The 16,536-nt window shown below is 51.3% G+C and overlaps 1 protein-coding gene across 1 annotated transcript; it reads right to left on the bottom strand.

The window, feature by feature from the left end:
- Positions 1 to 6,134: 6,134 nt before the first annotated feature.
- Trib1 (tribbles pseudokinase 1) lies at positions 6,135 to 14,166 on the bottom strand. The gene is made up of 3 exons (XM_057792677.1): positions 12,951 to 14,166; positions 10,855 to 11,147; positions 6,135 to 8,454 (listed from the first exon to the last, which is right to left on the bottom strand). Exons 1-3 carry the CDS (start codon positions 13,308 to 13,310, stop codon positions 7,989 to 7,991), a joined length of 1,119 nt encoding a protein of 372 aa, XP_057648660.1. The 5' UTR covers positions 13,311 to 14,166; the 3' UTR covers positions 6,135 to 7,988.
- Between the last annotated feature and the right edge of the window lie 2,370 nt (positions 14,167 to 16,536).

The raw sequence follows: 16,536 nt of genomic DNA, 5'->3' as shown, positions 1-16,536 counted from the left end.
TCAGACTAACTAGCGTTTGTTTTGAACCCAGGGCCTTGTGAACATCAGTCATTCCAGCCCTCTTCTTACTTTGTATCTTGAAAGAGGGTCTTGCTCAGCTCTCCAGGTTGGCCTTGAATTTGCGGTAGTCCACCCCGGTTTTGAACTCCTGTCCTGACCTCCCAAGGAGTTGGGATTACCAGCCTATGCCACCAGGCCTGGCTCAGACTATTTGCCGTTCATTATTACTAGTGTGTGTTTTTTCTCAGTTCCAGATACCATACTGTCTTGTTTACGAAGTCGCCTCCGGGCTTTGAAAATGGAAGCAGGCCATCTCACTGAGGGACCCGGGTGTACTCTCATCAAATAGATACAGTGCTGCGTGACTCTAGAATGATGCAAGGCAGGTGGCCGTAACCCCCCCCCCACACACACACACACACACACACACAGAGTACTGGGAGCAACCACTAGCAAATTCACGTGAAGTACTTAGCTGGATTTTTAGAATGCCAAGGACTTATCCTGGATCCACACCCACCAGTACTGGCCCAGTGCATCGTACACTGTGGCACAAAGAAGCCAACAAAAACCACCAGCAAAAAGGGCTGCTCAAAGAAAAAGAGTGGGGGAGGGGGGTGTGGTCTTGCTAGTCTAGCAAGTCAGAACCAACCAGGAAAGGCCAGGACAGAAAAGGACAGAGCTCTCCAACCCAATGAGCCTGACATCTCACCTCTGTGGCTGTGAGACTCTAGCCACTCTTCAGCCTGTGTCTCATGCCTTACAACAGGGTCTCCAAGGAAATGAACTGGGACCTTCCATAAACATCCGGCGAATAGACAAGCAAATAAGGGGTGATTCTTAATTCTGATGCTTCTGTTGCCCCCTCCTCTTCCTCTGCTCTTCCTTCTCCTCTTCCACCCCTACCCCCTCTTCTTTATCTTACGTCTATTTTTGATGTGTCTGGAGGATATTCGTGTGTGTGAGCCTGCAGGCGCACAGACCTATTGTTCAGCAGCACCCTCCTCCATCACTCTTCACCTTATTGTGTTGAGACAGGTCTATTGCTAAACCTGAAGCTCGTGGTTTTGGCCGGGCTGGCCATTGAGCTCCAGGATCCTCTTGTCTCTATCCCATATTACTGGGGTTACAGGAATGCACACCATACTTGACTCTTTTTTTAACATAGGGGCTGTGGATTCAAACGCAGGCAAGCATGCTTGTATACTGAGTGCTCTAACCCAGCGAGCCATCTTCCCTGCTCTTTGTGTCCAATTTACACATGCGTTTGAGTACAGGCATGTGTAAATTGGTTCTTCCCTTTCCCTGCCTTGTTTTTGTTTGGTTGGTTTAGTGTTCTTTGGCATGCCGTTGTTGTTATTGTTGTTTGAGACAGGCGTTCACAGGGTAGCCCTTACTGGCCTAGAACTTGTTCTGTCATCCAGCCTGGCCTCACACTGACAGAGAGTTGCCTGCTTCTGCTTCCCATGTGCTCGGGTTAAGCTCTACCCCCCAAGTGCTAGGATTTCGGGACAGTACGCCACATCCACACCCCACCTTTTTTTTACGGGAAGAATTGTTCTCCTGTTTCTACCACTGTGCTGTGTCCTCCAGTCTAGTCTGCGCAGAAGTCTCCCAGAGGTTCTCCAGCCCCTGCCTCCCATTTTTGCCATGGGAGATGGCAGTATCTGGGATCTGGTGCTGGTTCTGGAGCTCAACTCGAGTCACGAGACCTTGGAAGATGGTGTTTTTACCATGAAGCCATTTCCTTGCGACCCCCCTCCTCTAGCATTTTTCTTATTTTGGAAACAGGGTCTCATGTGTCCCAAGCTGTCCTTGAACTCCTTATATACCATGAACGCTCCTGAAGGTCTGAGTTCTGGGTTGACAGACATGTATCACCAAGCTCTGCTGGTGCAGTACTGGGCATCCAACCCAGGGGCCATGCTTGCTAGGCACAGAGCTTTCTACCCCCCCCCCCCCCCCATCTTCCAGGAACTATGAAGTCACTGAGATCATTAAGGAATGTGCTGAAGGCTCTTGTACTGGTTCCCAGGGATTGGTGCCGGGATCTTCCCCTTTTTGCTTGCTTGTTTGTTTACTTTCTGGGAGGAGTGGATGATTAGCTATGAATTCGTCCTCCCTTTCCCAGCCAAAGCCATGTTGAAAAGCCAATTCCATCACCTCCATTGCTACAACACCTTTCCTCATCCGGGAGGAAATTAGGCAAGGAAACCAGCCTGGGTCCGGCTCTGAGAGGAGTCACAGGGCTGTTCCCACAGCTGCCCCGGCAAGGATGGCGTGGGACCTGTTTCCACAGAATCACAAAACAGCAGCAGAAGGGACAAAAGAAATCAAACAACGTCACTTCTGCTTAAAAGACAATAGGAACAGCAAAATGTTCGGACATGGGATGAGACCATGCTTCCAAGATCTCTACTTTTGTGGTTCTGTGACTCGGAGGTCCACTAGACTCTGAGCTGCTGGAGGGTCTCCATCCATCCATCCATCCATCCATCCATCCATCCATCTCTTGGTCCACCCACTTCTCCCACGACCGCCCCCTTATCCATCCACCCATCACTTCTCATCCATGACATTTGACCTTTCCCTTCAGTCGGCACTGTGCTAAGTGACAGAGAAGAGCAAGGCTTCAGCAGTCACTAGCACTGAGTCTCAGCCACATTCTCCTAAGGTCCACCACAGTCTAGGTTTGGCTAGGTATAGGACATGCTTGTTGAGTGAATGGTGGAGCCCTCATTTTTTGCTAATGTTTCTGTTTATTGACTAATATACCAGATCATTTTTGAAGATATAGATGGGTCTGAGGACTCTGCATTTGAGTTGTTTCCAAAACACCTTTCTTTGGCACTTGTTACCAGGAGCCAGTACGGCAGTATGCAGGCTCAGAACACTAGGCATGGAGCCTACAGGGCCAAGTTCATATCCTCGCTAGGAGCTGGCTCCTCTTGAGCAGCTACTGGGAGACACTTGAGCCTTCATTTTCTCAAGCATAAGACGGGGAAATATTTGACTTGCCTAGGTCACGAAAGGAGGGGACCTTCTAGAAGGATGCAGTGAACCAAAGTGAGGCAAAAGAAGAAAACTTCTAGAAATTCCGGGTTTAACGGCACACACGTGTGAGCCCCAGCCTTCACAGGGCTAAGGCAGGAGGACTGAGCTCAGGGTCAGCCTATAGATAGTATGATAGTGTGGTGTTCCGACCCACTCAAATGTCAAACGTGTAAGGGACACAAGAGAAACTAAACGTGAGCGAACCCCCACTCATGGCACCCTTCTCTCAGCCAGCTGGGAGCCAGCACCCCTGCCCTGATCTGTTCTCAGGAGATGAAATATGTGTGTCCATGGTATCGCACATCAGCCTGGCCCACATTTCTCCCCAACCGATACATGTAACAACAGTACAAAGGGGTGTTGTAACCTTAATTGCTTGCAGTGTTTTGAAATCCTCAGATTAAAGCGAGGGAAGTCCAAAGTATTCACTCTGTGTGTGCCCAAGCTGTTGCACCAAGCCGGCCTGGGTTCACTGGAGCAGGAAGACATTACAGCACGGGTTCTGTGTGCGTTCTCCGGGAACTCGGGGTTGAAGGTCCTGTTCGCAGAGAGGCCAGGACCAACCCTTCTACCAGTTTCGTTTGGGGTTTGGTGGATTTTTTTACTCTGGGAGGTTGAGTCAAGGGTCTCACATAGCTCAGACTGGCCTCAGACTCGCAAAGTAGCCGAGGCTGGCCTTGAACTCCTGATTCTCTTGCCTCAGCCTCCCAAGTGCTGGGATTAGAGGAATGCACCACCACACTTGGCCAGCCCACCAGCCATCTGCTCTTTTCTCGCACGAGTTCTGACTTGGTGTGCTCTCTCTGTTCTTTGTGGTTCCTGAGTCACATGGCCCACACTACAATGACTCTGATACCACGGGTCTGCTTTTCTAAGCTACCTCTAGCTGAATGTCAGCAAAGGACAGAAAAAAGGAAAGTCACCTGGCACTTGCGCCAGGTTTTTCCTGTGGGCCCAGAGCTGGCAGTTAGACTTCGTGGTTCCGTTTAGTTAAAATTTTATCTCTTCAGAAAACCAGTCTCTCTAGGACTATCCAAGGCCAAGCAGTCACCCTAAACACACACACAAAGGAGCAACACTGAACTGAGGGACTCCTCAGGCTGTGGTTGTATATTTATACACCCACATATATGTGCACACGTGTGTACATTAACAATAATTAAACAGAAAGGTCATGAATTTGAGGAGAGAGGGCGACACTAGAGGAATTGGGAGATAATGAGGGGTAGAAATGATGTAAATAAAGTATTTTTTATTCATGTATAAAATTCTCAAAAGAAGAGGTTTTTATTTTTAAAAAAATGTATCTCGTGCCGGGCGATGGTGGCGCACGCCTTTAATCCCAGCACTTGGGAGGCAGAGGCAGGCGGATCTCTATGAGTTCGAGACCAGCCAGGTCTACAAGAGCTAGTTCCAGGACAGGCTCCAAAGCCACAGAGAAACCCTGTCTCGAAAAACCAAAAAAAAAAAAAAAAAAAATGTATCTCGTGAACCAGGCATGGTAGCCCACACTGTAATCCCAGCACTTTTGGGAGAATGCGGCAGGACTGGGTTTGAAAGCAGCCTGGGTTACAATAGTAGTGCCCTGTCTCAAACAAGCGAATACCAAAAAAAACCAAAACAAAACGAACAAAAATAACAAACAAACCCAAAAACCAAGAAAGGGTATAATCAGTAGTGGGTGACTTGGGAACCAGTGTCAGGCAGGGATGGACAGAGCCTGAGGGCACCCATGTCCTGTCTTAGGTGCTAGATCTGACTTTCTCTTTCTGAGGATTCACAGTACATGGTGGTATGGGGGCTCGCACAGCACTTACAGGACAACTTACAGGTCAGTTCCCTGCTCTCACCAGGTGGATGCTGGGAATCAGATTGAGGTTGTCAGGCTTGGTAGCAGGCGCGCATTTTCCAAGAGTCATTTCCCCAGCACTGAGGCTTTGCTTACTTTCTAAAACGTCTTTATTAACTTTGGGGAATTTCATAGTTGACTTGCATATATTTGATCATATTTGCCTCCCACTCCTTCCCCTCTTCCTAGATCTACCACCAATGCCTTCCCGATGCTCTCCCAACTTTCTTATAGCCCAGATTCCAGTTTGTGCTGTCCATGGGCATGGGGCCCCAGCCATCAGTAGGGCCTCAGCTTGGGGAGGAGACATGTGAGCCCTTCCCGCCTCCTTGCTCACTCAGTTTTAATCAGTCTGATTTGCTTTGTTTAAAAGAGATTTCAAAGACGCAGTGACGCTAAGAACCTAGTTTAGCCATCTTTTCTAATTCCGTGACCCCGGCTCATGTTTGCTAAGCAGTTTTTTCCTTGTTTTCATGTTTATACTTACAGAGTGGGCAGAAATGCCATCATTATTATTATTATAATTGGGTCTAAAGTTGGAGGGGCAGGTGTCTTCTGGAACCTACATGACCCTTTCTCTATCAAGATGAACGAAGGTCATGAAATTCTGTTGGGGACCCTGTGACACTCTTGTGGGGTATTCAGAGCTTTTCTCTATTCTCCATGTCCCTAACACTAAAAGCCAGAGAATTCTTCTCATTGTTTTTTGTCCAATTGCTATATAGTCCCTTGCTATATAGTCCAGGCTGGTCTTGAACTCTTGGCTTGCCTGTCTCAGCTTCCCAAAGTATTAGGATGACAAGACAGATGTCAATCGTCCATGCGTGTCAAAAGTCAGCCAGTTCTTCAACCCCAAAATGCATGTTATGCTCCCTCCAAAGCTTCCAACCCAGCTCACAGCACCCACAAACCGCATTTCGCATCTGAGTCCTGCCCACTAAAGCACACATGCTCAACGACACACACAAAAAGCAGCTTCCAGGCAAGCATATTGGCACGTGCCTTTAATCTCTGTGATTTCAAGGCCAGCTCAGTCTGCACAGCAAATTAAATTACCTGTCATCAAGGACTACTGTCAAAAATAAAAAAAAAAAAAAAAAAACCCAAACCATTCTTCTGTCTTCTGTGAGACACTAAGCCCCTGAAGTCAAAGGCCCTGTCTTTGTGGCCTGGACCAGCTACAGGAGGCAGAGTGCCTACGAAGGAGACTCACCACACTTCTTTACGAAACCAGATTTATTAAAAGTTCTCTACAAGTCAGCAACAGTGTGCCACTATCACCTTTCCACATGCTCACAGGACACCTAGTGTTTCCAGCTGTCCAGGCGAATGCCTGGGCCAGGCCCGAGTCCTCAGCCAGGGATCACAGATACAAGAGCTGGACAACCCCAACCGAGGTCTGTCCCTGCTCCTCCCAGAGTCCCACCATCCTGTCAAGGTCATATTGAACAGGCAGTCCTTCACATTTCAAGTGGCTCTGGACACACAGGTTCCTCAGACAGACACAGACGACAAGACGAGCCTTGGAGCTGAACGACAACAACTGCACATATGTATAAAAGGTAAAATGTATATACAAATATAAAGTACACGGTACGTGAGGTATACACGGCATTCTCACAATGTTAGTAGTCTGCCTAGGCATAGCCCTTGAAGACACCTGCCTGCTTCTGGGCCATTTCTCAAAATACAGTAATTCTGTTACCCGTTTAACCACCTGGTGTCAGCACTGTCCCAGACAGTGACTGCTATTTCATCTGTATTTTTTTTGTTTTGTTTTGTTTTTTAATGCGACTTCCGGCAGCTTCCCCAGAGAAGTTTGGTTTCTTGCAGGGAGTTAAGTGTCCATCTCCAGAAGCATTCAGGCCGAGGTTGGGTTCCCACCTGTGGATGCCGAAGCAGGGGATTTCCGACAGGCAGTTAGAAGCCAGAATTTGCATGGGAAGAACGTTAAAGTCCTTTCCGGCTATGTCTTCGAGGTTCAGTCTGTCACGCCAGAGACAGCATCAGGATGGAGTCACAAGCCACACAACACACGAGGTCCAAAGAGCCCATGGGAAACTGAAGACCCTGGATGCCAGAGACCCAGCATACTCATGGGACAGCGGTGTCCAGTTTCATTCTGAATATTAGTCTGACAAGCTTCCAAAGACTATCTCAAATTCTCTTTCTTTGAAGCCCAAAGATGGTTCACACATGCTCCAGAGAGAACAGGATGGGAATCTCCTCACCCCTGTCCTCAGACACAAACGTTCCACCCCGAGACGGTCTTGGGGTGAGGCATAAAGCTGAATGCTGCGTTTGACGAGCGGCTCAAGAGCTAACAGATACCAAGGGATCAAATTAATTTTTTAAGAAAACATTGCTGTCTGACTGAGCTCCGAGGGTTTGAATCTCCCAATATTTTTCCACAATTAGCTCGTGAGTGTTTTCATGGCTGCCCAGGACAGGTTCCAAGGTGGGTGGCGGGAGGGGTGCAATATTATTGCATAGGAGGTCTTGGCAAACGCTGGGGGGAAAAGAGTCTGGATTCAGGCAGGCTCTGGAGCTTCTCAGTCTGTTCCAACCCTGGAGCAGTCAGAGGAGAGTGTACAGCAAGGGCGAGGGTAAAAACAAAACAGAAAAACTTCTGGTCAGAGAAACTTCAGCAGCAAGTAGAACCTTCAAAGACAAGTCCAAAGGCGGCAGGTTTGTCACCCCGGCCGATCAGCCACCTTGTTAAAATGCCACTGTGTGATATGCTTCCTTTCCCATTCAAATGTTCGAGTTCATCACCCCGACCACGTGGGATAGCCATACTCTTCCATTAGCTTCCAAACATGGGACTCCCTCGTATCCGAGGCTGGGACAGGTGTGACGGTTCATCGAGAAGAGGACACCTCTGCAGAGCAGCTAATCTGAGTGAGTTCTGCTCAAATGAAGTCACTCGGCCCAGAGAGGCAGCACCACACTGAGCCCCATGGGGACAATTGTGCTCCGTCCCCAAATCTGGCTGGCACCATGTAAGAGGGCCTGCCCGTCATTAGAAATGGAAATGCCATGTGTGAGAATTATGAGGTTTCTGAGGTTTTTTGGGGGGAGGGGGTTAGCAGAAGAAGGAACTAATGTCACTGTCCTCCTGGTACTCGGGAACGATCTGGTCTGAAGTTCCTATTTCTGAGTCAATATACCCTGGTTCCAAGACATACTCGAACCAGGGATGGAGTAAGATCTCGGGAGCTGTGAGTCTCTCAGAAGGTTCTCGTCTCAGGAGGCTGCGGATGAGGCACCTGGCTTTCGGGGAAACATGCTCGGGAATGCAGAACTGTCCACGGCGGATTTTGGAGAAAAGGGCACTCGGGTCTGAGTCATGAAAGGGGTATCGTCCAACCAAAAGTGTATAGAGCATCACCCCAAGGCTCCAAACATCGGCCGCCTTTCCAGAGTAGGTCCCAGTAGTGTTGAGGATCTCGGGGCTCACATAGGCTGGGCAGCCATGTTTGTCTGAGAGCGCATCGTCTTCCCCCTTGATTATGTGTGTATCTTCCAGACTTTCCAGTCTAAGCTGGGTTCTGTGGGAGACGGAAATGAAGTGATTATTTTCAGATCAGCTGCCACGGGAAAACAAGGCCTTCCCAATAACAGTGCCCAGAGGCACTAACAGCCAAGGCCGCAGGAATGCCATTTACCCCTTCATCTAGTAAGCGCTGGCCTGCAAGCATCCAAGACTAGCGATTTCACAAACCAATACAAACTGCAATAAATATTTGCAAAGTATTGAGAGCGCCCGGGGCGGAGGGGTATGATGCAAAGTCACAAATAATATTCATGATGCTAGAGCTTGTAAGAGATATCCTAATAGGGTTACGCAACTGACAAAGTTCACATTGCAGAACGGAGAGCTGGTTTCAGGGGAAGACTGACATGTTCTACAAAAGCTGTCAGAGAAGAACAAGCGTCTGTAGCCTCCTTCCTTAGGTAGGGCCTATGTATCCTACAGGTCACTAGTTTCTCACCATGACACTGACTGCCCAGGCTGGTGACACTCCTGCCCACATTAAGAAAATTTTGTTCACCTGAGTCCTATCTGCAATAACTATAGTGGGGAAGAGGCGAGGAGATGCTTGGTTGCGTTTTTGGGGCTGTTTCCCTGTAAAGAACACTTAGCCAAGACAGAGAAATTATGGGAAGAAACACAAGAGGCTGACGGATCTGAGGAGTATGGGGCCCTGAAACACCCCAGGGCTGCAGATCAATGTACACTTTATCCTATATGAGAGTCTCTGTTGAAGTCATTGGAGGATGTGAAGGAAAACACAGAACCCAAGACTAAAACGGAAAGAAACTGTAGTCTAGAAGATCTCTGGCCAAAGGACCGCTTAGGAAGCTGCAGGTGCCTCCGCATATAGAACCAGCCACCCACATCTCCTAGGTCCCCCACAGCCTCATGTGGGACACCTCTAATATCCGGTGCCTGCTTCTCGGAGAAAGAGGCCTCTTTCAGTAATTCACTTGTTGTGAAGTTACACACAAGTGTTTGGTCAATTCCTTTTCCTCTCAAAGGTCTGGTGGTTTCTTTCTTTCTTTTTTTTTTTTTTCTTTTCCAGCCTTCCTGTTCCCTGGAGTGTAGCATACATGTGCTAACTTCGGTGTGTCCTCAGCATGACCTCCCTGTTATGTAAAATACCCATTGGTTCTGTAAACGGAAAATATGACTCAACCCACACTGTCTGCCCCTGATTGGCTCCTGTAGTACTAAAACCCTGCACCTGTGCTGGTTACATGAATAGCGTCAGCCTGCCGTTGCTTAACCCTCGGGTTACCAAACCCTATGCCCATGACACTGGCCTGTGCAATGCAGATTTCAAAAGCCAGTGAGGAGGTGTGCAGCACATGTTTCAAAAAAAAAAAAAAAAAAAGGGGGCATCACTATTATCAAAGAAGCACATTCCAGGAACTGGACACTTCTTCACAGCAAACAGTTTGCTTCTCTTTGCTAATCAGGATGTTTCAATAGTTAGTGCGAGGTCAGATACAAATGCATACTTGGAGGACTTCAGCCTGGGCTTTTTAGGGGGATCTGGAGCTAAGGTAAAAGTGAACAGGTAGGGTTAAGTCCTGTGTAACTATATTCAACAAAGTAACTCACTCCCACAGGACAATTCTACAGTTCCCATCTTCCTACCACAGATGTAGTATGTCTACAGAATGGAGTATACAGTCTGTCTCACATAGGTTCCGAAATTCTCTTGGTGAAACCTCCACTTCAAATCTCAATGTCTCCCCAGTCCCTTATCAAGCACATCTTGTCCTTGATGAGGTAAGCCAAGAACTATATTTAGCAGGGCATGCTAGCCAACTTCCATTTATTATTCAATGTGGTTATTTTCTGAAGATGGAGCTGATGTGATTACTAAAAACTCACCAGAGAATGGGAACAAACTATTACGGGGTATGGGGGTGGGGGGCAGGCTGAAACAAAGCAGGAACGCAGTGTGGTAGGGACAGCTGGAATCCTGCAAACACAAGAGCCTAACTAGCTCTGTAATGCCTTCTAGGTACACAAGAGCCACTTGCTGGAAGCAAGGACTTGACCACCTCTAGGAGTATTTTCTTTCCCCCCAGAAGACTGACCTTTCTGACAAGGGGAAATAAGCCTGCGCCTGGGACAGAAGTAGGAAGGGCATTTGGTCAACAGGCAGTATCCACAAAAGCACCGGGGTGTCTCTAGGCTTCACTACACTCCATCCACCAACAGAGCAGACAATAAACCAAGCCTGACCATGAATTTCCAGAAGCAGAACTTAATGCTAAACCAGGAAGACCCAAGCCCTTGAGTTTGGCTGGCTCACACCTAACTGTATGACCTGTATCTTTGGTTTTTGTTGTTTTGTTTTTGTTTGTTTTGTTTTGGTTTTTTTTTTTTTTTTTGGTTCCAAAAGGCCACAGGAGGTGCTGTGGCAGCTGCTCACCTCTCCTCCGTGGAGAAGACAAATTTCCTAAGCTTCAGGTCCCCCAGAACGATGGCCGACTGGTGGCAGTGGGCAACGGCGGAAACAATCTGCTTGAAGAGTCGAGCAGCCTCCTCTTCCCGAAGCCTTTTCCGGCTCCGCACATAGGAGTGCATGTCCCCAAAGTCCTTCTCAAAGAAGACATAGGCTTTGCTCTCCCCGAGGACCACCTCCACAATGCCGGTGATGTTTTGGTGCGATGGCAGCTGGATGTAGGGCCTGATTTTGTCCTGGTAGTGTTTAATTGGAAACACCTGCAGAGAGAACGCAGTCTGTTTAGGGGGGCCGGAAAGTCAGGAGCTGCCCCCCAAGTCCTATATGAAGCTGGATTGAAGTTCTCAACCTTTGGATATTCCATTCTCTCTGCCTCTTAAGCAGCTCCACTGCTATAATAATCTTAAAACCAGTCACACCTCGGGATCTGGGCTAGCATCTTCCAAAGCCTGATGTCTTTTCCAAAGCCTTTTGTCTTTTGGGGACTGTCAGTTCCTGGGAGTCAAGGCCAGCTCCCTGATGTGGCTCTTCCTACCACAGTAGGCTGTCAGTAGTCAAGGGAATGGACCCCAGCAAACCCAGAAGGCTCAGCACAGCACAGTCAAGGAATGTGGTGACTTTGCAGCCTCCAAGGGGAAGCAGGGGCAGCAAACATGCAGAGCTGTCATTAGTCAGAAGGAACCGATGACTGGGAGGGAGAGACTGACATGGCAGCCTTAAGCAACCTGCTTATGGCTGTGACTCAGGTGGAAGCAGCCTGGAGTTACCTTCTCACAGGAGGGGATGGACACCTCTGAAAGGCCGTTCTCATGTTTGTTTACACGCCCCCCCCCGCCCTACTTGCCCCACCCCCAGAACGGGTAGCAAATTCTCTAAGAAGCTGCAGCCTGGTCTCTTTAAGGACCTTTTGTTCAGTCTGGTTACTCATATCCTAGACGCAACTGGAAATGGTGACACACGGGCTGTCACCATCTGGATCCAGCTATCATCTGCTCGGAGGAACTGGAAGGGGTTGCACAATGACCCAGACCCACCCCACCTCTGAGGTAGCTGCTCTGGTACCAACTGGGGGGGGACGGAATCCCTTTGCTGTCCTCTCCGCCCGCCCCATCCACCCCTCCGCAAGTTTCTCTCTCGAAACTGTTCTCATCCACCAAGAAGAGTTTCTTTCTCTGGGCTTAACCATCCATCTGAGATTTCACGCGGGTGGACAGTAGGTGGCAGCAGCAAGCAGGGAGGGGGGAGTTCAGGTGAGTTGCTGAAAACCCAGGAGCTGCTTTTACTCCGGGGAAATGAAAGGAGTCGGTGGGGCTCTGGGTGGGCCGGAGGTGTGAGTGTCCGCCTCACAAAGCGCAGAATGCGCAAGCCGTCCTCGGCTACCCGCTCTAGATCATCCCGTCTCGTGTTGTATTCCTCCTAATGTTGCAATGAAAATTGCTGGTCCCAAACTAAAGAGAGTCCCTGAGAGCTTTTCGGCACTCCTACACAGGCCAGAAGCCCCTCCCAAGCTTAAGGCCCCCCTCCCACCGCTCCCTGGGGTGGACTGTATTCTGGCCCCAGCGGGAGTTCAAGTCTCAATTCCCTGGGTAAAAGCCCCACACCGTCTATGCACAGCCTGTGTCCGTGAACCTCCGGCAAAGAGCTTGCCAGTTGCTCCAAGTCCCAAGGAGGCACCCACTGCAGGGCGTCCTTCCAGGACAGGGGGAGGAGGTGGGGGGGGGGGGATGAGAGCAGGGCAATGGCATGGCCCTGGAATCCATTGCAATTTCAGACTTAAATGGAACGCCACGCGCTAGCAACTCTGAGCGCCAAAGAAAAGAACAGAGATAAAAGAAATGAACCCTGCACTTCCTCTAGACCGCCGAACCTTCACCCTAACACTCCACAGGAACCCCCTCAACCTCCAAAAAGACGAAGCTGACCAAAATCCCTCCTTCTCAGACTCAACGCCCGCGTCTGCTCTGCCAAACCCAAGCGCTGGCCGGAGCGTGATCCGGGTGGGCAGGAACCCAAGCACTTCTATAGACCACCCAGGCCAGCAACCCCCGCCCCAGGATGCTTACCTTGCAGCGCAACTCGCGGCCGGTGTGTATGCACAGCGCCCGGGACACATGCTCGCGCTCAGCTAGGGGCAGCAGCAGGTAGTCGGCGATGCGGCTGGGCCCGGGTGCGCTCGCACAGCTGCCGCCGGTCCCCTGCGCAGAGGGCGGAGGCTGCGGACTGCAGGGCGAGCCCGGGGGACTGAGGTAGTCTGGGGGGCTCGAGCACTCAGAAAGGCGCGGACACTTGGCCGCCACGGCCGCCGCGTCGTCCGCGTCCAGCAGCCGTTTGGCCGGGGAAGCCCGGGCAGCGGGGAATAGTAGAGCCGGACCCCGGGGCTGTGAGGCGCCGCTGAGTGCAAAGCGCACGGGACCGACCCGCATCGCGGCCCTGGCCGGAGCGGCCCCGGCTTTGTAAATCCCCGGATCCGCGCTGCGACTTCTTCCAGCCCTCGGGATGGAGTTTGCAGATGGAGCTTGTGTCGGCCCCCAAGAGGAGCAAAACGAGAGCCGTTCCTGTAAGCTGGCGTTGCACACGAGGACCACGCTGGTCACGCGTCCGAGAGTGGGAACTGCGTGGGGTCTCCAGACCCCCGCAAGCACCAGGTCCGGGCACCTCGCTGGAGGCGGGGGCCGCTATTGTTGCCGAGACTGTGGATAGTCCGGGACGTGGAGGCGGTCCGAGTTCCCGGGTGTTGAGCCTCGAAGACAGGATTCCGCAGGCTCGGCGGCTTCCCAGAGCAAACGCACTTCCCAAAGCAATTAGTCTTGAGTAAAAGCCGGCACAACTTTTCCGCGCAGCTCGGGATCCTGCGCGCTTCTGGGCTCCGGGCGTGTGAGCGAGCGAGACGCGCTCAGAGAGAGTGACTGAGTATGAGTGTGTGCGCTGCACTGATCCTGGCCAGTGCACTCCTTCTCCTTTTCCTCCACCTCCTCCGCCTCCCGGTGACTCACGCTGTATACACACACACACACACACACACACACACACTCACTCACAGGCCGGGCTGTGTAAACAGTTGGGAAGCCGGGTTGTGCAATGAGGTGGCTGCGACGACTCCGGCCCCGTCGCCCGGCTCACAGTCACCGGAGCGGAGGGAGGAGACTTGGGGGAGGGGTAATGGAGTTGGAAGCCGGGACAGTGGGGGTGGCCGGAGGCCTGGGGATGCTCCCGACAGCGCGCGCCTGGGCGCAGGTGGGATCGTCCTGTGCCGTCTTGGGCGCGCGCACACGCCCCACGGGCTAGGCTGGGCAGCAGGCGGCGCGCACCCTACCGCAAGCCCGCGGGCTCAGCGCTGTTAGCCGAAGGAGGGGGCGGAGGAAACGCTCCCGTGACGTCAGGGTCCCGGGGAAGTGGGCGGGAGGGGCGGGGCGGCGGGGGCGAAACGACTGCTGATTGGTGCGCGCGCATCATTCACACAACACAATGGATCGCAAGCTCCCGGCCGGCGCGCGCACCTCGGGGCTCCGCACCGGCAGCTGGCTGCAACCCAGCGGTCACGCCTTTACTCCGGTGGGACCTCCCCGCGGCTTTACACTTGGGGAGCTCCCGGTGGAGCTGTGGGCGCCGCCGAGTCGCGGCTACAGCCGGAGGAAGGGGCGAGAGGAAAGGTGATGAATTCTATTATCAGTCATTCACCCCCCACGCGGTAGTTCCGGGGAAGACCTGTGCGTGGTAGTGAATGTGGCTTTTTTTCCTTTTCCTGCCTCCTCCCAGCTCTAATCCCTAGCGTCTGTTCGCTTCCACAAATAGAACCTTCTGTTGGATGAAATAAAAGCAAACACTGGGCCTTCTGCTCTGCCTCCACCTCCACGCCCCCTCCCGCGCCTGCCGCCCGCCCGGATTGCACGGAAATAGCTTCCCCAGGCTCCTGGGCCGCCCCTTCGCGGTGACTCGCAGAAAGAGCTTCCTGAGCCCCGGCCGGTGGGAAACAAAGGATGTGGGGAACTGGCGGAAGGGGCCCACGTGGCAGCCGCCAGATTCCTGTCCCCTCCCACCTCAGTACACGCCCTAGGGTATAGGATGCCGGTGCGGTCCAGGGTATTGGGGACATTCTATCCACAGCCAGGGATAGATACTACCTGCACCCGGACAAGATCGTGTGTGTGCGTTCTTGCAGTATGAGTTGGGTGCTCTTGAAACTAGTTCTGGAAACAGCTTGCAATCACACTTTGTGTTGTTAAGTTTTGTGTGTGTGTGTGTGTGTGTGTGTGTTGGTTTTTTGGGGGTTTTTTTTTCCCCTTCTTTCGCAAACCAGGTCAGTTTGGAGTCCCTGGATCCTCACTCAACACAGATACCTATTATCAAAGTCCTTTCTTGTACTTATGCTGAACAATTTTCTAAAACCAGGTCAAGCCCAAGAATAAATTCATTAATTCTCCAGCCATTCAATAGACGCTAATTAAGCATCTCCAAGGGCTAGACGCTGGGGATTAGAAGATTTAGATTGAAACGGTAATGTTGATTGGCATCAGTTGCGGCCTGGGGTAGGGGTCCGGGGTCCTTGTGCTTAGCACTTTGCACAGGTTGCCGCACTTTAACGCTCGCTTTAAAGGGTTACATTTTGCCCCATTTGATGAAGAAACTCTTAACCTCCTTGCTGTGTCTCCTTCAAAGTCTGTACGTTTCCTGAGCCTCCTGCCAAGGCTAAGTGAAGCCCTCACGCTTATTGAGTACTCAGCGGAGTCTCGGAAGACACTACAGTTTGCGGAGAAAAGGAACCACTGGGGAGGCCTCTATCTGCAACGTGCTGGACTGGGGATTAGGAGAGCGGCGCAGAAGAGAACTAACTTCGACCACAAGGGGCAGGGAAGCGCAGAAGGGAAGGGCAGCTCCCAGGAAGGCAGGGAGCTGGCTCTTCTTCATAGGTTGTTGGAAGCAGGTCTGTTTAAGAAGTTTCTAGACCCTGAGGTTTTCTACCTGACCGCATTCTCTCCTGACGACAGCTAAAGATCTGCTGAGCTGCCAGCGGGGCGTCTGTTACTGGATGGTAAACCCAGTACGGTTCTGGGTATTTTAACCAAATGTTGTAAATTTACAGCCTCACTGACCACCACTGTTCCATGACACCTCAGCTAAACATGTGTGCTCTCCTACCCTGCTCGACTCCCTGGGAGTCTCTCCTCTTGCCCAGTGTGACCAGTGGGAGCCTCTGGAAGACCATGCGCAGGTAGGATGCAGAGGAGAGTTACCTGGAGACATACTTCTCGGAGAACCTGGCTTGGGTGTCCAGCTATAGCAGTCTGTCTGGTGATGATCCCCCTCATCCACTCTTCTCTTTGAGACTGGATTTTCCTCCCTGGTTGTTGTAAGGGCATATCAGAAGCTCTTTTGGAAACTGCCTTGGCTAAGAAGGTCACGCTGTCCTTCTCAGGAGATCCACATCCTGTGACTCTACAGGAGAAAGGATAATACCCGGGTCTTCTAGCCAGGGCCTGTACCACCTCGACATTTCTATTTTCCACGCTCGGAGCTGGAGGCAACTGAAGCCTTCTTAGATTGTGGTGAGCCCAGCTATTCCTGCTCCATCCACCTCCATCTCTGCCTTCCACGTCCTGCATTCTGTTTCTCGTTTCCCGGGGAGTGCAGTCCCGGGGAGTGCAGCCCTCT

The sequence above is a fragment of the Chionomys nivalis genome, chromosome 17 (assembly GCF_950005125.1).
Source record: "Chionomys nivalis chromosome 17, mChiNiv1.1, whole genome shotgun sequence".
Taxonomy (NCBI): Eukaryota; Metazoa; Chordata; class Mammalia; order Rodentia; family Cricetidae; genus Chionomys; species Chionomys nivalis.
Note: the sequence above shows the minus strand (reverse complement) of the source record. Positions and strands in the feature narration are given on the sequence as shown.

Bases quoted from the DNA above. Each gene is read 5' to 3' on its own strand.
- Trib1 (XM_057792677.1), bottom strand. From the start codon at position 13,310: ATGCGGGTCGGTCCCGTGCGCTTTGCACTCAGCGGCGCCTCACAGCCC. The intron at 11,148-12,950 runs GTAAGCATCCTG...TTCTCTCTGCAG, and splicing joins GCCGCGAGTTGCGCTGCAAG to GTGTTTCCAATTAAACACTA. The intron at 8,455-10,854 runs GTGAGCAGCTGC...CGTCTCCCACAG, and splicing joins GTCTTCTCCACGGAGGAGAG to AACCCAGCTTAGACTGGAAA.